General features: G+C 40.5%; 1 protein-coding gene across 2 annotated transcripts in view; it reads right to left on the bottom strand.

Moving 5' to 3' along the window:
- Positions 1–24,787, bottom strand: part of CMSS1 (cms1 ribosomal small subunit homolog) — a 390,283-nt gene that overhangs the window by 32,122 nt on the left and 333,374 nt on the right. For both annotated transcript variants that reach the window (XM_061134416.1, XM_061134417.1), the window contains one exon: positions 13,181–13,269. In XM_061134416.1, coding sequence (XP_060990399.1) covers positions 13,181–13,269 — 89 coding nt within the window. The remainder of the gene's footprint in view (positions 1–13,180; positions 13,270–24,787) is intronic.

Here is a 24,787-nt window from a genome sequence, read left to right as displayed (position 1 = left end):
TATCATATCACCCTACCAAGAACTCTACTAATTGACAAGCCCCACTTACGTACAAAAGTTTTCCATCAACTTTTTAGCGTATCTCTCTTTAATATGACTAGACAGCTAAAGTTCATCAGACATCTAAGGAAAGTCTCTAACATGAGAGCAAATAAACAAAAAGAAAAAAGAACCCCGAGGAAACAAATTACAATACTATTCTTAGAAGTACAATTACAAACAAAATGATTACAAATTATTCTAAACAATTACAATTAGTATTCACAGAGAGATGAGGGAAGAATTTCCAGCTATGAAACAAAAACAGGATGATATCCACATGGGAAAAAAATCATAAAAAAATTAAACATTAAAACAAATAAGAAAGTTGGAATAAAAATACAGGAGGAAGGCTTAAAGAAAAGTAGAAAAATCTTCCAGAAAGATGAAAAATAATAAGAAAAAAATAGTAACAAAATTAGAGAATCAGCTTAAGAGAGTCAACATGACAACAAAAGGTATTATAGAAAGTAAGAGTCATATAAAACAGTGGGAAAGAAGTGATAAATAAGAAAAACTTTCCAGAACAGAAAGAAACTTTCTACAACATGAAACTCCAAATTCAAAGTCCATTAAGTATATAGTACAATGGATAAGAAAAATACCCACACTAAAGAAAATTACTGTAAAATTTCAGAACATCATGGACAAACAAAAGACTCTAAGAACTTCAAAAGAAAAACAGTAACATAATAATAAAAAGTTCAAAGAAAAGAATAGTGTCAGACCTTGCAACAACAGTAATGAAAGCCAGAACTCAGTGGGACAAAGCCTTCAAAATTATGGGGAAAATTTATCTACAAATTAGATTTTTTTTTTTATACCCAGAAAAACTATCAGTCAAGTTAAGAGGAAAATGTTTAGATCTCAGTAAACACTCTCAGATATTTAAGGTCTCAAAAAATTTACTTCCTATTTGCAGGTACTAGAGGCTCTATTCCAGCACAATAAAGGGCTAAATCAAGAAAGAGGATGATATAGGATTCAGTAAATAGAGAGACCAATCCAGATGACAACTGAGGAAATAGCAAAGAGAAGTCTCAGTTGCTCTGCAAGTCTAGAAAATAACCAACTCCAAGTGGAAAGAAAGTGTGGAAATGCATAGGAAAGAATAATAACTGTTCTACTTGAGCATATGGAAAATATTATTTATGGGCATGTGGAAGAGATGTTGTAACATATGGGAGCAATTAACAATAGGAACACAGCAAGTCAGGCAAATGAAGAAATGAGGTAATTATTAATGCCATGAAAATAAACAGTTGTATAAGAAAGTAGAGATGATTACAGCTTCTCTTTTTCTCAGCATTGAACAGTGTTTCCATGGTCATAATAATCAGAGAGTGACAACTGTTCTAACCAAAATGTAATATTGTGTTGGCAGAGGAGGCAGCAGCTGGAGAGGGAATAGGGCACAGACGACAGGATTACGTCCTTGTATGCCACCTCAGGAAGATAAGGTCAAAAATTGGTAAGTCAACAAACTGCAGTATAAAATATAAGGTAGCAAATAAGAAAAACAGCTAAAGACTGAGAGTGGTTGCCACTCAGGAAAGACTTAGATAAGAGAAGGGAAGAGGGCTGCTGTTTTTCCACTAAAAACCTTTAATAGTGTTCGATTATTGCCTTGGTAAAAAGATAAAAGTTAAATTGTCATTTTATAACAAAAACAAGCATGTTCACTGTAAAAATTAAGACAAGTTAGGGACCTCCTCGTGGCCTGGTGATTAGGAATCTGCCTGCCGATGTGGGGGACGTGGGTTCGATCCCTGGTCCGGGAAGACTCCACGTGTCGTGGGGCAGCTAAGCCTGTGTGTCATGAGTGAGCCCTCAGCTCTGGAGACTGTGCCCCGAACAACAGACGCCACTTCGATGGGAAGCCCACACACCCTGGCTAGAGAGAGCCTATGTGCAGCAATGAGGACCCAGCACACCCCAAAATAAATAAAATAAGTGAGTAAATAAATAAAATATTTAAAAAAAAGCAACTTAGAACTGCTTATTTGGTTTGGTCAAAAGTTATTCAATATACACTCACTGAAATGTTTAAATTAAAAGATTGATAACTCCAAAAGTTGATAAGAGGATAAGGCAAGTAAAACTGATACACTGACAGTGGAAGTGGAAAAATGGAACTCTCATTTTTGAGAAAAATTCTAGCAGTTTGTACAAAACTAAATATGATCCAGCAGTTCTATTCCTATGTGTTTACTCAAGAGAAATAAAGATTTATGTTAACAAAAAGGCTTGTATATGAATGTTGATTGCAGATTTATTCATAATAGACCCTAACAAGAAATAGTCACAGGCTTCCATTAGCAGAAGAATGGATAATAAATTGTGACACATTCATGTAATTGAATATTATTTAGTGTTATGGACTGAATTGTGACCCCCCCATAATTTATATGCTGAAGCCCTAATCCCTAATGTGACCATATTTGGAGATAGGGCCTTTAAAGAGGCAATTAAAGAGATCATAAAGATGAGGTCATAATCCAGTAGGACTTGTGTCTTTGTAGGAGGAGGAAAAGACACCAGGAATGTACATACACAGAGAAAGACCATATGAGGACACAGTGAAAAGGCAGCCATTTACAAGCCAAGGAGAAAAGCATCAGGAGAAACTACACCTGTCAATACCTTGATCATGGACTTCCATCTTCCAAAATTGTGAGAAGTCAATTTCGGTTGTTTACACCACCCAGGCACTTGGTTATGTCAGCACTACAGACTAATACACTCAGCAAAACAAAAAAGAAAGAGAAAACAAAAAAAGACCACCATCATCAACACAGATGAATCTGAATAATACTATGCTGAATAAAAGACGTCGAGAGCAAAAGAGTGTACCCTGTATGATTTAATTTGTGTGAAATTCTAGAAAAAGGAAAACTGATTTTGGGGGGAAAACATCAGAACAATGGTTGCCTCAGGGGCAAGCAGTTTTGAAGAGGACATTCAACATTTCTGTATTTTTTTGTATGTTAACTTTACTTTAAAAGGGAAAAAAAGAACTTAAAAAATTTTATTTATTTATAAATATTTTAATAATATTTATATTAAATATTAAAATAATTATTTTCAATACTTATTTTAAAGTAAATATTGAACTTTAAAAAGTAATATGCATGCTGAAGCATCTGAGCAGGCTGTACTGATTTTGCAAATTACTTTGAAATGTATCAAAAATAAGGTGATAGATGGATAGTATCTGAGCACATTGTTCAAAACTTTTGGACAGAGACACAATCACATAAGAAATCTTGAAAGGGAATTCCCTGGCAGTTCAGTGGTTAGGACTCTGTACTTTAACTTCTGAGGGCCCAGGTTTGATACCTGGTCAAGGAACTAGGGGAGAAGGAAATGGCAACCCACTCCAGTACTCTTGCCTGGAAAAATCCCATGGACGGAGGAGCCTGGTAGGCTACAGTTCATCGGGTCGCAAAGAGTTGGACACGACTGAGCGACTTCACTTTCATGCATTGGAGAAGGAAATGGCAACCCACTCCAGTGTTCTTGCCTGGAGAATCCCAGGGATGGGGGAGCCTGGTGGGCTGCCGTCTATGGGGTCGCAGAGAGTCGGACACGACTGAAGTGACTTAGCAGCAGCAGCAGCAGCAGCAAGGAACTAGGATCCCACAAGCTCCACACTGCAGCCAAATTAACAAACAAACAGAAGTCTTTAAAGAAATTAAAGGTGTGCCTTGGCGATTCTCTCAAACACCAGTCTAGGAAGCTTGAGGGGTCTTGTCCAGTAATTGTCTCAGCTGTGGCCCAAGGTATAGAAGGCTTTATCGAGTCTCTTTCTGTTTTGTAAGTTCATTTGTATCATTTCTTTTTAGATTCCACATATAAGGGATGCCATATGGTATTCCTCCTTCTCTGTCTGACTTATTTCACTCAGTATGACACTCTCTAGGTCTATTCATGTTGCTGCAAATGACATTATTTCATTCTTTTTAATGGCAGAGTAATATTCCATTGCATAGCACATGGAACTCTACTCAATGTTATGTGCCAGCCTGGATGGGAGTCGGGTTTAGGGGGGAATGCACACATGTATACGTATGGTTGGGTCCCTTTGCCGTCCACCTGAAACTACAAACATTGTTAATTGGCTATATCCCAATACAAAATGGGCTTCCCTTGTGGCTCAGCTGATAAAGAGTCTGCCTGTAATGTGGGAGACCTGGGATTGATCCCTGGGTTGGGAAGATCCCCTGGAGAAGGGAAAGGCTACCAACTCCAGTATTCTGGCCTAGAGAATTCCATGGACCATATAGTCCATGGGGTCACAAAGAGTTGGACATGACTGAGCTAATTTCACTTCACTTTGATACTAAATAAAAAGGTTAAAGTTTGAAAAAAAAGATGGTTTATCTGGAAAAGATTTGTGGGTGTGACTTCTGCCTAATGGAGTAAATCCCCAGAAGAATCACAGGAAACCCACAAAATTCCTAAAGGAGTTATACATTCAGAAACTGAGAGGATCAGAGATGAACCCTCAGATTTCTATTGTCAAGAAGCAAGCTGAAAGCTGCTTAGTTGCAAATACATGTTGCCTTTCTTGTCTTTTTTTTTTTAAAGAGAGGATGACTCAAAGGACATAACAAGAACCCAAAGAGCAGAGCCAAGAACCATGAGACCCTGAGCCTTAAGACTTAATCAAGAAACTCCCAACACTGTCTGAATGCTGTGGACCAATGACTCTTTGCTCCTCTGGTTTGAACAGAAATGTCTATAAAGTCATCCAGTGTTTGTCTCGCTGCTTGATGTTGGATACATAGAGGTTAGATAACTTGTCTCTTTAGTTACACAGGTTGAGAAGAAATATACTCAAAGAGCTATACTTAAGGGACTAAATCCAAGGAAACTCAGCTGCACATGGACTTGAATACAATGAAATTCTGGGCACTGAACGCACGCTGTAAAGGCGTGAGATTTTTGCAAGCCTTGGGAGGGGTGAACATATTCTGCTCATGTAGTAGTAGCAGTGTTAGTCACTCAGTCGTGTCCAACTCTTTCCGACCCCGTGGACTGCAGTCCGCCAGGCTTCTCTGTCCATGGGATTCTCCAAGCAAGAATACTGGAGTGGGTTGCCATGCCCTCCTCCAGGGTATCTTCCCGACCCAGGGATTGAACCCAGGTCTCCTGCATGTAGGCAGATTCTTTACCATCTGAGCTGAGCTACAGGGAAGAACCATTCTGCATATGGGAGGGATGTAAATCACTAGGGGTCAGAGGGCAGACTGTAGCCAGACCCCAGGAAATGAGCAGTGAACATTATATCCTGGAATTTATCCCCTCCTTTTAAATATGGATCGGATTTACTGGTCTACTTCTAACAGCATATGGAGGAAGTCATGTGATGTCTGTTCTGGGTGAGTCTGAGATTAGTTCTGGTTTCAGTCTTGAATGATCTTGCTCATTCCCTCATGGGTCATTGGGCCTGGAGGAAGCCAGGGGCAATATTTTGAGGCAGCCCTAAGGAGAGGCTCACTTGATGAGGAAGTTCAGTGCAGTTCAGTCGCTCAGTCGTGTCCAATTCTGTGTGACCCCATGGACTGCAGCACGCCAGGCCTCCCTGTCCATTACCAACTCCCAGAGTTTACCCAAACTCATGTCCATTGAGTTGGTGATGCCATCCAACCATCTCATCCTCTGTCGTTCCCTTCTCCTCCCACCTTCAATCTTTCCCAGCATCAGAGTCTTTTCAAATGAGTCAGGTCTTCGCATCAGGTGGCCAAAGTACTGCAGTTTCAGCTTCAACATCAGTCCTTCCAGTGAACACCCAGGACTGATCTCCTTTAGGAGAGACTGGTTGGATCTCCTTGCAGTCCAAGGGACTCTCAAGAGTCTTCTTCAGCACCACAGTTCTTTGGCACTCAGCTTTCTTCACAGTCCAACTTTGACATCCATATATGACCACTGGAAAAACCAAAGCCTTGACTAGACAGACCTTTGTTGGCAAAGTAATGTCTCTGCTTTTTAATAGGCTGTCTAGGCTGGTCATAATTTTCCTTCCAAGGAGTGAGCGTCTTTTAATTCCATGGCTGCAGTCACCATCTGTATTAATTGTGGAGCCCCCCAAAATAAAGTCTGCCACTGTTTCCCCATCTATTTGCCATGAAGTGATGGGGCTGGATGCCATGATCTTAGTTTGCTGAATGTTGAGTTTTAAGCCAACTTTTTCACTCTCTGCTTTCACTTTCATCAAAAGGCTCTTTAGTTCTTCTTCACTTTCTGCCATAAGGGTGGTGTCATCTGCATATCTGAGGTTACTGATAGTTCTCCTGGCAATCTTGATTCCAGCTTGGGCTTTATCCAGCCCAGCATTTCTCATGATGTACTCTGCATATAAGTTAAATAAGCAGGGTGACAATATACAGCCTTGACGTACTCCTTTCCCGATTTGGAACCAGTCTGTTGTTCCATGTCGAGTTCTAACTGTTGCTTCCTGTTGCATACAGGCTTCTCAAGGTGCAGGTCAGGTAGTCTGGTATTCCCATCTTTCAGAATTTTCCACAGTTTATTGTGATCCACACAGTCAAAGGCTTTGGTGTAGTCAATAAAGCAGAAATAGATGTTTTTCTGGAACTCTCTTGCTTTTTCGATGATCCAGCAGATGATGGCAATTTGATCTCTGGTTCCTCTACCTTTTCTAAAACCAGCTTGAACATCTGGAAGTCCATGGTTCACGTATTGCTGAAGCCTGGCTTGGAGAATTTTGGGCATTACTTTGCCAGAGTGTGAGATGAGTGCAATTGTGTGGTAGTTTGAATGTTCTAGGGCATTGACTTTCTTTGGGATTGGAATGAAAACTGACCTTTTCCAGTCCTGTGGCCACTGCTGAGTTTTCCAAATTTGTTGGCATATTGAGTGCAGCATTTTCATAGCATCATCTTATAGAATCTGAGATAGCTCAACTGGAATTCCATCACCTCCACTAGCTTTGTTCATAGTGATGCTTCCTAAGGCCCACCTGACTCACATTTCAGGATGTCTGGCTCTAGGTGACTGATCACACCATTGTTGTTATCTGGGTCATGAAGATTTTTTTTGTATAGTTCTTCTGTGTATTCTTGCTACCTCTTCTTAATACCTTCTGCTTCTTTTACGTCCATCCCTGGAGAAGGAAATGGCAACCCACACCAGTACTCTTGCCTGGAAAATTCCATGGACAGAGGAGCCTTGTAGGCTATAGTACATGGGGTCACAAAGAGTCAGACATGACTGAGCAACTTCACTCACTCTGTTAGGTCCATACCATTTCTGTCCTTTATCGAACCCATCTTTGCATGAAATGTTCCCCTGGTATCTCTAATTTTCTTGAAGAGATCTCTAGTCTTTCCTATTCTATTGTTTTCCTCTGTTTCTTTGCACTGATCACTGAGGGAGGCTTTCTTATCCCTCTTTGCTATTCTTTGGAACTCTGCATTCACATGGGTATATCTTTCCTTTTCTCCTTTGCTTTTTGCTTCTCTTCTTTTCACAGCTATTTGTTTTTTTTTTTTTTGTTTTTTTTTTACTTTCCATAGTTCACTTTATTGTGATCAGTTTAGATATTGTATTGTTTTCAATATTTTCATTATATGAAATCTACCATGTGTCAGAGATGATTTAATCTAATTAAGAACTGCTAGCAGGACTTCTACATTTATAGTAATTCAGAATTAGTAAGGAAAACAGTTTATCATGGTCTAGTTTTATATTAAGACGCTCAGGTTGAAAGAGTGGTCTAAAAAGCAAAGCTAACCAAAAAACAGAATTTTCACAGCTATTTGTAAGGCCTCCTCAGACAGCCATTTTGCTTTTTTGCATTTCTTTTTCTTGGGGATTGCCTTGACTCCTTTCTCCTGTACAATGTCATGCACCTCTGTCTATAGTTTATCAGGCACTCTGTCTATCAGATCTAGTCCCTTAAATCTATTTCTCACTTTCACTGTATAATCGTTATGGATTTGATTTAGGTCATACCTGAATGGCCTAGTGGTTTTCCCTACTTTCTTTGATTTAAGTCTGAATATGGCAATAAGGAGTTCATGATCTGAGCCACAGTCAGCTCCTGGTCTTGTTTTTGCTGATTGTATAGAGCTTCCCCATCTTTGGCTGCAAAGAATATAATCAGTCTGATTTTGGTGTTGACCAACTGGTGATGTCCATGTGTAGAGTCTCCTCTTGTGTTGTTGGAAGAGGGTGTTTGCTATGACCAGTGCGTTCTCTTGGCAGAACTCTTATTAGCCTTTGCCCTGCTTCATTCTGTACCCCAAGGCCAAATTTGCCTGTTACTCCAGGTTTTTCTTGACTTCCTACTTTTGCATTCCAGTCCCCTATAATGAAAAAGACATCTTCTTTGGGTGTTAGTTCTAAAAGGTCTTGTAGGTCTTCACAGAGCCACTCAACTTCAGCTTCTTCAGCATTACTGGTTGGGGCATAGACTTGGATTACTGTGAATCTGTTGTTTTTGAGATTGCATCCAAGTACTGCATTTCAGACTTTTTTGTTGACTATGATGGCTACTCCATTTCCTCTAAGGGATTCTTGCCCACAGTAGTAGATATAATGGTCATTTGAGTTAAATTCACCCATTCCAGTCCATTTTAGTTCGCTGATTCCTAAAATGTCAACATTCACTCTTGCCATCTCCTGTTTGACCACTTCCAATTTGCCTTGATTCAGGGACCTAACATTCCAGGTTCCTATGCAATATTGTTCTTTACAGCATCGGACCTTGTTTCCATCACCAGTCACATCTACAACGGGGTGTTGTTTTTGCTTTGGCTCCATCCCTTCATTCTTTCTGGAGTTATTTCTCCACTGATCTCCAGTACGATATTGGGCACCTACTGACCTGGGGAGTTCATCTTTCAGTGTCCTAACTTTTTGCCTTTTCATACTGTTCATGGGGTTCTCAAGGCAAGAATACTGAAGTGGTTTGTCAGTGGTCCAGTGGACCACATTTTGTCAGAACTCTCCATCATGACCCGTCCATCTTGGGTGGCCCTACACGGAATGGCTCATAGTTTCATTGAGTTAGACAAGGCTATAGTCCATGTGATTAGATTGGTTAGTTTTCTGTGATTGTGGTTTTTAGTCTGTTTGCCCTCTGATGGAGGATAAGGAAGTGAGGCCTGCCAACAGCCACCTGAATGAGTGTTGAGGAGGATTCTTCACAATGGAGCCACTAACCCTCAGCTCATAACCTGATTGACGATTGATGAGATATAGGTAACAGAAGCTGAGATCAGGAATCTTTTCTGTTTTAAGCTACTAACTTTGGAGGTAATTTGTTATGCAACAAGAGATTACTACTAAGAGAGACAGAATTGAGACACCATATGGAAAGGAAGAAGGTAAATCAGAGAGTGGACAGGACACAGTCCTCTTTTTTCTTCATCAAGAATAATACTGAAGTTAAAGAGCAGGAGAGATATGAAATGATCACTGTGAAAATAATTAGTAAAAAAATGCTGCAGTGAGAAAGGTAAGTAAGAGGGGAAAGTGATAAGTACTCTTGCTGAAGATTCTTTTATGATCCAAGGAGATAAACAAAAAGCTAGTTCAAGAAAAAAGAAGTTCAGTGTGGTCTCTGAGGGGGAGAGGATGGGTCATGGAACCATTAAAAGGCTACTGACATCATGGAGGCATCAATGAAAAGTCACGAAATCCCTCATAAGGGATTACATTCTGGGAACCATAATTACAAAGTCACTAGGGCAGGCTCTGAAATGACTGATGTTTAGGAGGAAAGAGGGTGATGCAATCTCTAGAAGTAGGGGAGTTCATGATTTATTTTGGAAGCAGTATTTGGAAAAAAAAAAAAAAAAACAGAACTCTTGGCAAATCTTTATACTCACATTATTAAGGAGGCCAAGGATGATTATTCAGATGTAAAATGGTTGCTAGAGATGATGTAGTTGTAAGGGTAAAAAACTTTTATAAAGTTATAAATCTGCTGCTTGAAAAACTGGACAGATGGGAGATGTAGACTCAGTAAGAGAAATGCAGGCCCAGCTAAGGCAAAGGAGGAAACGCCATCCAACTGGACACATACTCTCACCTGGTGATATTAAAGTCTAAACGCACAGTACAGCTAGCAGCATAAGGCCAGGCAGCTGCTATGCAAGTTTAACAAAACAAAACAAACACAGAAAAAACCTTAAAGAACAGCAAACAAGCGAATTTGAAAAAACATTCAAAACTTAAATATAGCAAAAAATAATTTCTTTTATTTTTCTTTTTTATCCAGCAAAAAAAAGTATAATTACTGTTAGAAAACAAATACTTGGTTATATGTGCCAAATGCACCTATGGCTGAGCTAGGTTACTACAGCAGACACAAACGAAATGCTGGTCCCTAAGGTGCTTATGGACTAGTTGGAGACTCAGCCTTTATGTGCATAAGCAACTCGAGAAGGACTCAAGAAAGCAGTCAGCCAGACGAAAAGGTGGTCCTTGGGGTGGTGAGATGAGTTCCAGAGGGAGCAGAGCATCAGGAGACAGGACGGGGAGGCCAGAGAGGAGCTCGAGGGACTGTGTGGTATTCGGGCCGGAAGAGGGAAGATTCCCAGCTCTAACATCAAGGTCGGGGACCCTTCAAGGAGGGGCTGATGACAGGACAAGGGTCAGGGAGCTGATGCCTCACAGCTGGGACATGGGGGGTTGAGATGGGAAGAGTGGTAAGAAAACTGGGATTCCAGGCTAGTCATTCATGCCTCCTTTTCACAAATGAGTGTCAGTTCAGTGAAGGTTCTGTGCCAGGGGCAGTGGAGATGCACAGAGGTGTACAGCCTGGTGGGGAGACCAGGGAGTGAGATGGATAACACTTAAATGAGGCAGAGGGCACAAGGAGATCCCTGTGTGAATTCTGATCAGGGCAGTAAAGACAGGCCTGGGCGAGTGATTAGGGCACTGTGTCTACCTAGGACCTTGATTCTTTAAAGCAATTTGTTAGCAAAAGAAATCAGAGCAGGTTGAAAGAGGTTAAAGTGAACAGTAAAATCTTAACTTTTTGTGATTTTTTTTTTCCCTTAGCAGAAAATACCAATGGTATGTAACCAACAAAGCACTTGATGACACAGTTAACCTAATTTTTCCAAGCTGAACGAGGAAGGACAGGTGGAAAGGGAACTGGAGCAGTGTCATCCTCAGGGGGTGCCTTGAAGGCAGTCAAATGGGTCATGACTCCTGGTACCCCTCACTCTGAGCTTCAGGTTCTTGGTCAAATGGGATCTCCCTGCCCTCCCAGGGCAGCTGTGATGATTGTGAGTCATGACCTTACACAGCGCCTGTGCTGAGTGCTCAACCAATTGTTTTATTAGTGTTGAAACTTGGGTTGCTGAAAGATAGGTGAACGCTCACGGCAATTAAGAATGTGTTTAACTTTTTCTTCCTCAATTTTTCTCTTTTCTTCCTGTGGTTCCCTGTCATTTATCTAACTTGATCATGGGAAAAGAAGACTCAAGGAGGAAGAAGGTAAAAAATAGGTGGATATACAGCAAGGCGAAGGCTCTGCCAATAAAAAGACAGTAAAGATTCATACCTGAGTGAGTTTATTAATGCAAATTTATTCTTTCACCAAAGAGCCCAGAAAAAGTGAGGTGCAATCAAAAAGAAAATCACAGGAGAAAGTAAGGAAAAAGAAAGTCAATGGCTACAAAGGATACTGGGAAACAAGTTCTGCAGGGAGTCATCTATTAGAGGCAGAGGTTAAAGAAGGCACGACTATGGTGTGGTCAGTGAAGTAAGTTAAGATAAAAATAAAACCCCATCTTGGTGAGATCAATTGAAAAGCTAAAGATGTTAACCTGTAGGTCTTAGAAAGAATGATTAAAACTGAAATTTATATAGGACCTCGGAGTTAAATATTTAATGGCTGGAGAGAAAACCAAGATGGATTATACATTAACTATGTAAATTTTTCGGCATCCCCCGCCCCACAAAGAGAAAATAAAAGACCTGAAGTATATTTCACTATAATATTTATCACTTCGGTGTTTACTCTCTGCCAACCACTATTTAAAGAGCTTAATAAGTATTAATCATTCAATCCCCAGAGCAACTCTGTGAAGAAAATACAATTAACACCATTTTACCAATAGAGAGATGAGGCACAGAGAGTTTAACTTGCCCAAGGAATCACAGCTTGCAGGTAACCACAATGCAAAAACTGCTTCCCACAATTATCCTAAGCCTGGTCACAAACTTTGGGTAGAGTCACCCTCTAGTGGAATGAGTTTAGGGCCACCTACAATAAGAACGGGCTTCCCTGGTGGCTCAGTGGTAAAGAATCTGCCTCCCAAAGCAGGAAACTCGGGTTTGATCCCTGGGTTGGGAAGATCTCCCAGAGAAGGAAAGAGCAACCCACTCCAGTATTCTTGCCCAGGAAGTCCCAAGAACAGAGGGACCTGGTGGGCTACAGTCCAGAGGGTCGCAAAGAGTAGGATATGATTTAGTGAATTCACAACAATGAATAAGATCACAAGTCATTTCTGAGAAGGAGATGGTGACTTTGGACTGACAGTAGGTAGTCCTTTAAAAATCACACATGGTTACCAATTCGGTTGGAGGGACACATAAGGTGAAAAAGCTGCAAATGAATGTGAGTGGCCAATAAAAAGAATGAAAAGGCAATAAAAGACCATAAGTCCAAGAAGCAAAGTCTATCAGATTCCCACTTGTGGTAATATGAAGGTGGAGAATCTCTGATAAGAATTCACACAACAGACATGATGCTAGGCAGTCATGAGGCCCTGAGAGCCTCCTCACAGCATGGTTTGGCCCTATGATCATATGCATTGATTGTGGGGCTCATCTTGCCTATATTTATGCTATTTGTCTCCTCCTAGGAACTATACCCAAAAGAATAAGGTGTGGTCTTTGGTAAAAATATACTACAAGAATCTGAGATATCATTATTGTACAATACATTTCTCTTATAAACAAACAAACAAACAAAAAAAAAACATTAGAGGGAAAACAGACCTTGCTGGTCTGTAATTAATGAAGCCTGACTCTTTCAAAGGCAGAGAAGGTACAAGCTTCCCTCAAAGCCCACCCACAACTGGCACTGCAACAGAGGGAACACTGCAGAAGGGAAGAAGAGGCTGATTGCAGAGCCAACAACTGTGACTCTCACCGGTTTGATTTTCTTGGACAGGGCAGGACCTGGAGCTGTGTCCTGCTGCGCCATTTCTGTGTCTCCTCCCCCTTCATCATCTGATGCTCCTAGGAAACATAAAGATTAAAAATTAGAGAAGCGCCTTGCTCTTTCTCCCATTTCTAGTGTAATCTTGGTACCATCTTTTCAGAAGGCTCTGTCCCTTGACGCGATAATTTCACCTCTAAGAAGCTGAATTTGAGAAAATGATCCAAAATGAAGATGGCGATTGAAGAACCAAGGTGGCAGCGTTACCTATAAAACTACACAAATGAAGATTATTCAGATCTAAAACTGAGACTGTTTAATTAAGGAACACACACTGAGTTACTCTCCATTTTCAGGTGGAAAAGTTGTTGCTTGGAGGGATAAGGTAATTTGCCCTAGGTCACACACCTGGGGACCCAGATCTCTCTGAGTCCAAAGTCTTTCCCCAGAAGCGATGCTGCCTGTTGAGACCCAGCCAGCTCTCAACACCTGTGTGCTGGCTCCAGCGGTAACGAAAGAGAACGTGACAAAAGGATTATACATCAAGAGGAATTCTTATTTTAAATTTATAAAATCTTTCAACACTGGAAAAAGTAACTTCTTATCCTAAGAATCAGGAAAAAAGTTTTTAATAATAAAAGTTTTTAACAATTTTTCTGTTTAAAAAGCTCTTTTAAAGAAACATGGCAACCATAAGTTTTTTACTTCCCATAATGCTATCCTGTCCTTCAGATTTTAGTGGCTGTTCTCTCTGAACACATTTTTGAATCTTTGAAAGACTTCACTCACTCCCTTTGAGTTTTTCTGTATATCTCCAAGCCCAAAACGTGAGTCTTGAGTAATACTGGTCAGAATTCATATTTAGGTACAGATTAACTAGTCCGGTAGTCCTGAGATGGTTAGTTTTATGTATCAACTTGACTGGGCCACAGGGTGGTCCGGATACTTGGTCAAACATTACCCTAGATGTTTCTCTGTAGGTGTTTCTGGTTGAGATAACACTGAATTGGTGGACTGGAATAATGCAGATTGCCCTCCTACTGTGGAAGGGTATAGCCAATCAGGTATGGCTGGGATAGAACTAAAAGTATGACCCACCCTGAGTAAGATAATTTGTTCTGCCTTTGGACTTGAAACACTTGGCTATTCCTGGATCTGGAGCCTGCAGGCCAATGAGCTGGAACTATTCCATCAGCTCTCCTGTTTCTCAAAGCCTTCTGACTAGAATTGCAACTAAACCATTGGCTCTCCAGGATGGCCAGCTTGTCGTCCACACTGCTGATCTTGGGGCTTGACAGCCTCCATAACTGCATGAGCTAACTCCTTTCCACACACACACACACACACACACACATACACACACACACACGACAGAGAGACAAAGAGAGAGAACAATAAATATAGATAGATATGTAGCAAAAATATCTATTTCCCTATTGCTTCTGTTTTTCAGGAGAATCTTGCCTAATAACTGTGTAGAGTGAAAAAAAGGACTCTACCCAATGAAGCAGTAGCAGGTAGAAGATTAACAGGGCTTTTTAAATGAATGATTAAGTTGGCATTAAAAGTATTTAGAGAACTATTTCTGGGAAGAAAGCAGTAGTAGTCATATTTTCCCCTATTCCTCCTGTTAAGTTACAGCAAAAAACCCTGAACATTATACATAAAACAAACAGAGGAAATCTCTGAAAGGTTGAGAGAAGAAGTCAGACGGGCTAGGGATCTGGAGGCCCACGGGAACAACACAGTGGTGAGCTCAGTAGGTTTTCTTTTAGCTCATTATCTCAGACTTGGAGCTAAAGAAGCTAGTAACTTGGAAATGCTAAGTGAGAGCAGAAAAAAGAGTCCCAGCAAATAAATGTATGCTCTATTTAACAAAATGACCAGGAAAAGGACAGCCTACCAAGACTGAAAACCTTTAGATAACAACTACTTATTCCAGCCAAACACAAGGGAAAAGCTGTGACCCTGCCTACACCAGCAAAGGCTGAGAGGGGAACCAAAGCTTCCACCTTTGTCTGGCTGTAATGAGGCATCCCGACTTCTCTTCCACCTTCCGTCAGGGTGGTGGTCAGAAGTGGTCAAGTAGGGACTGAACTCCTGAAGAGATTTTCGTCCCTGAAGGGTGGTGGGAAACCCCTGCTCTCTAGCCCCACCACCTCCAGTGCAGTTCAGTGGACATGTTGTGAGCCTGGACTTACACCTCCTACTGGTAGTAACGAAGGCACCTCTTCCCGACTAGGGTCAGAGAAAGCCTAGTAGAGAATCAGGACTCTCCAAACTGCCCAGTGGTAATGAGGCCAACCCCCACACGAGTGTTTTAGCAACCACTAAAAAAAGCTATACAAAGAGGTACACTAAAAAATATTAAGACAAATAAAAACAGAATTCTAAAAAGTTCAAGTAACTCATAAGAAGGCAGGGAAGATAAACAAGAAATAGCAAATAAACAGAAAAGATGAAATAAAATGACAGATTTGAATCCCAACATATCAATAATTATATAAATTTAAATGATCTAAACACACCAATTTAAAGGCAGAGACTGACAAAGCGGATTAAAGCACATGACCTAACTATATGCTGGGGCTTCCCAGATGGCTCAGGGGTAAAGAATCTGACTGCAACGCAGGAGATACAGGTTCAGTTCCTGGGTCAAGATCCCCTGGAGTAGGAAATGGCAACCCACTCCAGTATTCTTGCCTAGAATATTCCATGGACAGAGGAGCCAGCCAGGCTACAGTCCATGGGGTTGCAGAGTTGGACATGATTGAGCATGCATGCAGCTATATGCTATTTATAAGAAACTTTTTTCAAATACAACAGTATAGCTAAAAGCAAAATGATGGATGAAATGTAATATATATTGATAAAATAGCAGGGGTTATATTAATACATTATACTCTATTAATTATATTAATATCAGCTTATATTAACATCATATTTATATATATCAGATATTAATATCAGACAAAGGTTGAATAAATTGTTTCTTTAGCCTGTGATGCTTTTCAGTTGCAAAAAGAAAACTGCTTTTCTGAAGTAAAGATGCTATTTCTGTGATTTCCATTAAAGTATGACAAGAACAGCATGGGGACCCAATCTAGCCAGCCTGGCTCCAGCCGCTGGATCCCTCCAGGACTGCCGGCATTTGAGAAACTGAAGCCAGGACCGTGCCACTCAGTTCTAGCGGCTGATTCAGCCCACGGCGTGGAGTCACCACGACGGGGCCGCCTTGTTTCCAACTCCCAGAGGGGCCACATCAAAAAAAAAGAAAAGAAAAGAGGACACGACCAGATGGGATTCGTTAAATTCTTCCAGAAGTGGAGTCAAGTACACTGTTCTTTTTCAACCCCAGGCGAAAAGAGCAAAAAGCTAAAATTAAAAGTTGCACATATCTTTTTCCTTCAATTCCTGTCTTTGTCCTCTTTATGAGAAGTATCAGAAATCCAATTTCTCAGCAACTTCTGTAAGCTTCTAAGTATTTGCTTGCATGGACTCCTTCAAGGCCCTAGGGAGAGTACTGGCAGTGGCTCATAGTTAATTTTTCTTTAAAAATTAGCAAAAGAAAGATATATGGGGATTAAAATAAGTACAATAGACCGCTGTCTATTTCCACTCAGAACTCATCTCTGTCGCTCTCCTACCGAGTGTTGGAGCTGGAGTGAGCATTCTGGGGATCCAATTAGAAGGAGATGATTGGACAGACTCTGAGTTTAATGAAATATTATAACCTTATAATAAGGTTCATAATCATAAAGCCTATAGTTAAACTGCTGCTAGCTGTCCTGGTGTAGGAATGTTTCCAGGAATATTCCTGCCACCCTATGCCAACCTACCAGACATCTGACACAAAGTGTGCAGGGCGAGAAGCTGTGGATTGTAACACAAACACACTTGTAGCTTCCTTCCTTGGAACAATGCAGGAAGTGGAGGAGAAAGCAGATTTGGGATGAATGAAACCAGAAACTAGTCAGTGGAAAATTCTTCTAATCATCAAAAATGTAAAACTGTAAGCCGAAAATTAGGTTCTTGTTTTGTGTGTTCAAAATGGAAAGTCTCTCATATAGGAATATATTAGACAAAGCATTTTACAGTTTAAAAAAAAAACAGTTTTTTCTTATCTAATGAAAATGAATAAAACTTTTCAGAATTCTTGTGTTTATAACAGTCCTGTTATAACAATTTCTTTCATAACTTATTTTGTATCTGTAATTTTGTATTCTTTTCCTAAGAGGCCTCACCCCGCCGCACTGCATAATAAGCTTTATGCCTCACAAAAAACTAGATCTGCCCTAGCTATAGACCTGCTTAACTCTCCTATGGTTCTCAAATTTTCTCAGCAGAATAAATTACTGAAACACACAACCTGGTAAGTTTCAAAAGCATGACGCTAAGCAAAAGAAGCCAGAATCAAACGGCTATATAATGTGTGGTACTGGGGAAGGCAGAACTATAGGAATAAAAAACAGATCAACAGTTACCGGGGACTGGAGATGGGAAACTTCTGGGGCTGTTGGAAACGTTCTATGTCTTAATTGTGGTAGTGGTCACACAACTGTCAGTCATTCAATATGTGCTCAGTTGCGTCTGAAGCTTTGTGACCCTATGGACTGTAGCCTGCCAGGCTCCTCTGTCTATGGGATTCTCCAGACAAGAATACTGGAGTGGGCTGCATTACAAAAAACTCATGGAATCATACACAAAAATGGGCTAATTTTACTATGTAAGTTATTTACTATGTAAATTATTCCTCAATAAGCCCAATTTTAAAAAATAATGATAGAAGCTAACTTTCTAATGTCTGAGTCCACAAGCTTAACCCTCATACTACCCTTGCATGAGAAGACGGTGCTTACAGCTAAATGTTTAGCTAAATGACGTTTCCTTCTATTCTGGTTGCTAAGAGGTCTGTTTGTCCTTTTATTTTAAAATCATGAATAGGTGTTAAGCTTAATGCAATGCTTTTTGTTTTTGCATTTACTGAGATGATCATATAGGCTTCTCCTATAATCTGTTAATGTGGAAAACTGTAAAAATATGTTGTCTAATGTTAAATAAATCATTCTTGCTATTCCTAGGATAAATCCCAATTTGTCAAGATATATTTCTTTTTTAATAATGTTGGTTATATTTTGGCTACCATTTTATTTTCGACATTTATTTACATAATTTTCCTTCCTAGTATTGTTTTTGTCTGGTTTAAGTATTGAGGCTATATTAGCTTCATAAAAGGGCTTCCCTGGTGGTGCAGATGGTAAAAAATCTGCCTGCAAGCAGGAGACGTGGGTTCGATCCCTGGGTGGGGAAGACCCCTGGAGAAGAGAATGGCTACCCTCTAGTATTCTTGCCGGGAGGATTCCATGAACAGAGGAGCCTGGTAGGCTATAGTCCACGGGGTTGCAAAGAGTCAGACATGACTGAGTGACTAACACTTTCACTTTTTTTAACTTCATAAAAGAGTTGGGAATGTCTCCTCACTTTCTATTCTCTGAAATATTTGTATATAGTTAAGATGACTTGTTTATTGATATTCGGTAAAATCTGTTAGTAAAAGAAGCAGAGTGTAATATTCTTTTTGTGGGTATGTTTTAACAAATGCTTCAATTTCTAATGGTTATATAATTACTTAGATGTTTCATTTTTTTACTCCATCTTGGTAAATAATATTTTTCCAGGTAACTTGTTGTTTTACTTTTAAAATTTATTGGAGAGGGGTGATCATTCTATGTAGATATGTTTTCTTTTTTCTTTTCTTTCATTTTTTATTTGCAACTTGTTTTTCTTGTTCTATCTTGGAGACATATTTCTTAAAAAAAAAAAACTAGGTTCTTTATTATGCTTTCTATTGCTTCTTTGATTTCTAGCGCACTAATTAAGATTCTTCACTTTAAGTACACTCTATTGAGTTCTTACTTTTTGTAGCTGGATGTTTAGCCCACCGTTTTTCTCCATCTGATGTAAGCATTAAGGATATAAAATTTCTTGTGTGTGTGCTTAGCTGTTCAGTTGTGTGCAACTCTTGGCGACCCTTTGGGCCGTAACCCATCAGGCTGTTCTTTCCATGGGATTTCTCAAACAAGGATACTGGAGGGGGTGCCATGTCCTTCTCTAGGGGGTCTTCCCGACCAGGGACCGAACCGTTGCCTTCTCTGTCTTCTGCATTGCAGGTGGATTCTTTACCTCTTGAGCCATCGGGGAAGTCCATATATTTTCTTAATGCTTTATAACTTAATCTGAATACCATACACTTTAATATTATAGCATTTTCATCATTATTTAATTCTAAATATTTTTAAAGACTCTATAATGACTTTCTTTGACTGATGAGTTATTTAGAAGTGTATTGTTACATTTCCAAACAGATTTTTCAAAAGTTACCTTTTTGTTATATTGTGGTTGGAAAAATGGCCTGCATTTTTTAATAAAAGATTTATTTAACAAGACTTTTTAATAAAAGACTTGTTTTATTTTCTAGCACAGGGATCAGTGCACTTTTTAGGTTTTTAGGGCCACACAGAAAATAACTGTAGGATTTGCAGAGCAATAAGGTCTCTGTCAGTAATTACTGGATTCTGCTATTATGCAAAATCAGATTGGGTGTGGCTGTTTTCTGACAAACTTTATTAACAAAAATACATCCAGGTTGGATTTGGTCTATGGGTCATAGTTTGCCAGCTCCTGACCTAGTAGATAAATATTTATTTAACATATATATATATATTTTAAATAGTTGACATACAATATCATATTGATTTCAGGTAAATTACATAGTAGTTTGATATTTGCATACATTATGAAATCATCACCACATAAGTAACCATCTGCCTCCATACACAACCAATTACAAAATTTTCAAAATAGAATATGCAGTATCTAATTGTTAGGGGCACAGTTCTATACATAATTATGGATAGACTTAATTATGTTTTTCAAATCTTCTATATGTTTATGAATTTCTATGTTTTATCACCTGGGCTTCCCTGGTGGCTCAAGTGGCAATTACTGACATGTATATTAACATCTTCCACTCTTATTTTGAATTTCTTCATGTTTTCTAGTAATTCTATCAGTTTTTAGTTATACATCTTATAGGTATATTAGATATATGCAAGGAGAACTGTTACAAGTGCCTGTTGGTTGATTCTTCCTTTTATCATCATGTAGGGACCCATCTTGTTTAAAAAATCCATCTCGTTTAATTTAGTTCAAATTCACTAATTTGGGGAGGGGTGTTCTATATTTCTAGAGGTGGTCAGCTGTTCTCTGGGAAATCTAACTATACACATTGAAAACTCATGTTGGAGACACAGCTGTAGTTCAACAGTCTAAAGTGTTTTGCTAAAATTACTCATCCCTAGGAACCAGAATGTTTTATTTGGCCAGGCGAGGCCAAGCTGGGAACTACTCGTTAAGAACCGTGTTCCCAGCTCATTAAGGGACTCCCACCAGCATCACTGAGAAGGAACACAATTCCCACATCCAAAGAACAGGACCCTGTGAAAAGTGAACTCAGTGAAGGCCCAAAGCAAATAACACAGGGCAGGGGGAAGGGCACGCAGAGGACGGGGGAGGCGGGAGGGGAGGGGGAGGGAAGGGAAAGGGAGAAACAGTGAGAAATGTAGCCAATGAGAGAAGAGGGCTCTCAATTCTGACTCCACGTGCACCAACAGTCATGCGGTGAAGGCAGTTCCATCCAAAATAATTACTACAGGTATGCCAAAAGGTAAGGGCTTACAATCAATGAGTCCCTGCCAGAAAAGAATCCGACATCTGGAAGTGGACCTCTCATTGACTCGTGGTGTGCAGAACGCCTGCTTCTCCCTTTATCTCTTGTCATTTCTCCTTCTCTAACAAAATCTTAGTTCCAGCTTCTAAAATTCAACACAAGTCATGTACCCCCACCCCCCACCGCCACCCCATGTAGAGACCTTCCAAAAACAAAAACAAGAATATTTTAGGGCTATAATCTAGCAAAGAGCCGCAACTTTCGCTGGTTAAAGAAAATGCTGAGAAAAGAACAGGATCCAGCATGCAAACGAAGAATTACATGATCAGCAGCAGGAGGAATAACAAACCCTAGGCCAAGTCTATCGAGCCCGATCCAGGGCACCTGGCTGTATGGAAGTGCTGCTCTGAGAAGCCTGGGCAGGTTCAATGCTTGGCCTCCTGGCCTTTTCTGACCGCAGAGTCCCCACCTTGGATACAGGGACACTGGACCACTCAGAGTCTTCTGTAGCATACTGGTGATGCATTAGACTTTACATTAGCATGGCATATGCCTCTCTGATTTTGTTTCATTTTTCTGAGGTACCATCTGTTTCTTTTTCATTTGCATATGCAACAAGAAACTGGGCATGATTCACCTTTTCCAGCTCTCAGACTCTTTAAGATGTTCTCTTCCTTGCTCCAAAAGATTCGACAAAACAAATGCTTCTGAATGTAAGTCCCCTGTGAGTGAGTTCTTCCCATCAGAACTTTTCCTCGCATTGCGAACTGGAAGGGGGAATGGGGTGGGGAATCCCTTTTCCCATTAAATTTTGCTATTTCCAGTGGCAACTGCTACAGCCAATAATGTTCCTATAAAGTTCCTATTTTCTGAAGATGTCCCTAGCAACAGTTCCATACTTTCTTTATAAAATATGTTTCCAGTTTCCACAGAAAACTTTAAAGTTAGATGGCACAACTCTAAACTGTTGTCATTTTAAAACTCTGAAAGAAGGTAAAGTACTAAGACCAATAACATCACCTCAAAAATACATGACCAAAGAAAAATATTTCACCTTCTATGGGAATCTGAAACACTACACAATTTGCTGCCAGTTACTTGTAACTATAAATTACACGTTGTAATGTATAGAACTATGTAATCACTATGTTGTGGACCAGCAGCTAACATAATGTTATAGGTCAGGGAAAAGTGAAAGTGTTAGTTGCTCAGTTGTGTCTGACTGTTTATGACCCCCCTGGACTGTAGCTCGCTAGGCTCCTCTGTTCATTGAATTCTGCAGGCAAGAATACTGGAGTAGGTAGCCATTCCCTTCTCCAGGGCATCTTCCTGACTCAGGGATTGAACCCGGGACTCTTGCATTGCAGGTGGACTCTTTACCATCTGAGCCACCAGGGAAGCCCAATTATACTTCAAAAACAAACACACAGAAAAAGAGATCAGCTTTGTGGTCACCTGAAGGAGGGGGTGGTAGGAGAGAGAACTGGATGAAGGTGGCCAAAAGATACGAACTTCCAGTTAACAATAAACAAGTATTAGGGATGAAATGTACGACATGATTATTTAACACTTCTGTATGTTATATATGAAAGTCGTCAAGAGAGTAAATCGGAAGAGTTCTCATCATTAGGAAAAAAAATTCTGTTTCTTTCAGTTTATATCTATATGAGATGATGAGCTTCCCTGGTGGCTTAGTGGTAAAGAATTCATCTGCAGTGCAGGAGATGCAGGCTCAATCCCTGGGTCAGGAAGATCCCCTGGAGAAGGGAATGGCAGCCCACTCCAGTATTCTTGCCTAGAGAATCCCAAGGACAGAAGAGCCTGGTGGGCTACAGTCCATGGAGTCGCAGAGTTGGGCATGACTGATCAACTAAACAACAATATGAGATGACAGACGCTCACTAAACTTACTGTGGTAATCATTTCACGATGTACGTAAGTCAGATCAGTACGTCATATACCCGAAACTTACACAGAGCCATAATGGGTGTCCACCTCTCTGCCTGGAAAAGGTGTGGACATGATCCATCTTTAGCCAAGAAGGCCTGAGCTGTGTCTTGATGGCAAAAAAGGTTTACTTTTTTATGGACATGGTTGGACTCACGGGATACTTGTGACAGATTTTTCCAGTCTCCAAGTCACCCAACCTGGATAATGACTTGCCTCATGTTGCTCTGGTGTGTATAATAATAAAGACCTTATTTTAAAAAATTAGATCTCAATAAAACTGGAAGAAAGGAAAAAAAAAAAAAAACCACACTTAACTAAATAGCAAAACAAACAAAAACATACAGGACAGGCTCCTCATAAAGGGGTAAAACACCCAAAGCCACACGAGCCTGATCTCTTGTGTAAATGCTCACACTTAAGCCTGGCTGCAGTGGCAGCAAAAAAGAACCTTTAATGCCCAAACTGGGGGTGCCGTGGAACCTAATGATAACAACACAGTTCTTATTTTGAGCACAACAGTGTTCTAAATGCTTTACACATATTAACTCACACGTCAGTCTTACGAGATGGGTACTGTTACTATTAATATAATCTGTTTTACAGAGGTGGAGATGGAAGCACTTGCCCAAGGTTAATGAGAGAACATACCAGGATTTGGATCGAATTGGTTTTTATTCAGTTTGCTCTTAACCGTTATGCAATATGGGCTTCCCAGGTGGTGCTCCTGTAGAGAATCTGCTTGCCAATAAAGGAGACACAGGGATGAGGGTTCGATCCCTGAGTCGGAAAGATCCCCTGGAGGAGGGCATGGCAACCCACTCCAGTATTCTTGCCTGGAGAATCCCATGGACAGAGGCGCCTGGTGGGCTGCACCCCACAGGGTGTCAAAGAGTCGGACGTGACTGGAGCGACAGCATGGGCGCGCATTATGCAACACTGCTGCGCCTCTGACTTAGAGAGAGAACTGGGCATCTCTCAGGTGGTACCCGTCATTAAGCTGGGTACCGGAATCACAGGCCTTTGTAAGCAGAGCCCAGTTTAACAATAACATATGTTCTTACATTTGAGTAACACTCATCTGACTGGAGAAGGAAATGGCAGCCCACTCCAGTATTCTTGCCTAGAGAACCCCATGGACAGAGGAGCCTGGTGGGCTGCAGTTCATAGGGTTGCAGAGTTGGACACGACTGAAACGACTTAGCAGCAGCAGCAGCAGCATCTAACTGAGGCAGAAGCTGCTGGTCTGGTGACAAGCTCCTCTCCTCCAAAACACACACACAAAGAACCTGTGAGCAGCTCTCCCCCACCACCCCTGCTTCCACCCTGTACTTTGGCTTGGGAGAAAATACATCCTGACTTAGCGAGGGTATTCCTCGTTTATGCTTGCCCTTCCCACATCCCATCTGATTTAGCATCTGTCCTATCGCAGGGATCCTTTAATGTGTTAATACGCACTACTGCTCTCCAAGTGTGAGGACGGAAATGAGATCACCCTGGGGTTTATGTGACCCCCGAACTCTGCTCTTTGCAGCACAACTGTCAACAGCTCCCAGAACAGCATTCTCTGCACACCTTTTGGGAAGTTCCAGCATAGACGAGTGAAAAGGGAAGTTCTAGAAGTCTCAGTTTCTAGTTCCAACTTTTGTGATCTTGGGCTAATCATTCATTTTATGCCACAGTCTTCCCGTTTATGCAATGATGAAGTCATGTTGCTATGACTTATGATTCTCTTCTGGTTCAGGCCAGTTTCTATTAAGAACGCTGCATGGCCTGGACAAGTCAAAATTTCCAGAGTGAGGTGAAATGTTGAAGTACAGAGGTATAGGGTAACATTAAAAAAAATATAGGGGAACGTGGCCTGTTACATGATTATGTGAGTTACGTCATGTCCCCTGAACAGAAATTTCATAAGGAGAAGG

This window comes from Dama dama, chromosome 31 (assembly GCF_033118175.1).
Source record: "Dama dama isolate Ldn47 chromosome 31, ASM3311817v1, whole genome shotgun sequence".
NCBI classification, from domain to species: Eukaryota; Metazoa; Chordata; class Mammalia; order Artiodactyla; family Cervidae; genus Dama; species Dama dama.
The sequence above is the reverse complement of the archived record's forward strand: the minus strand, read 5'-3'. Positions and strand labels throughout refer to the sequence as shown.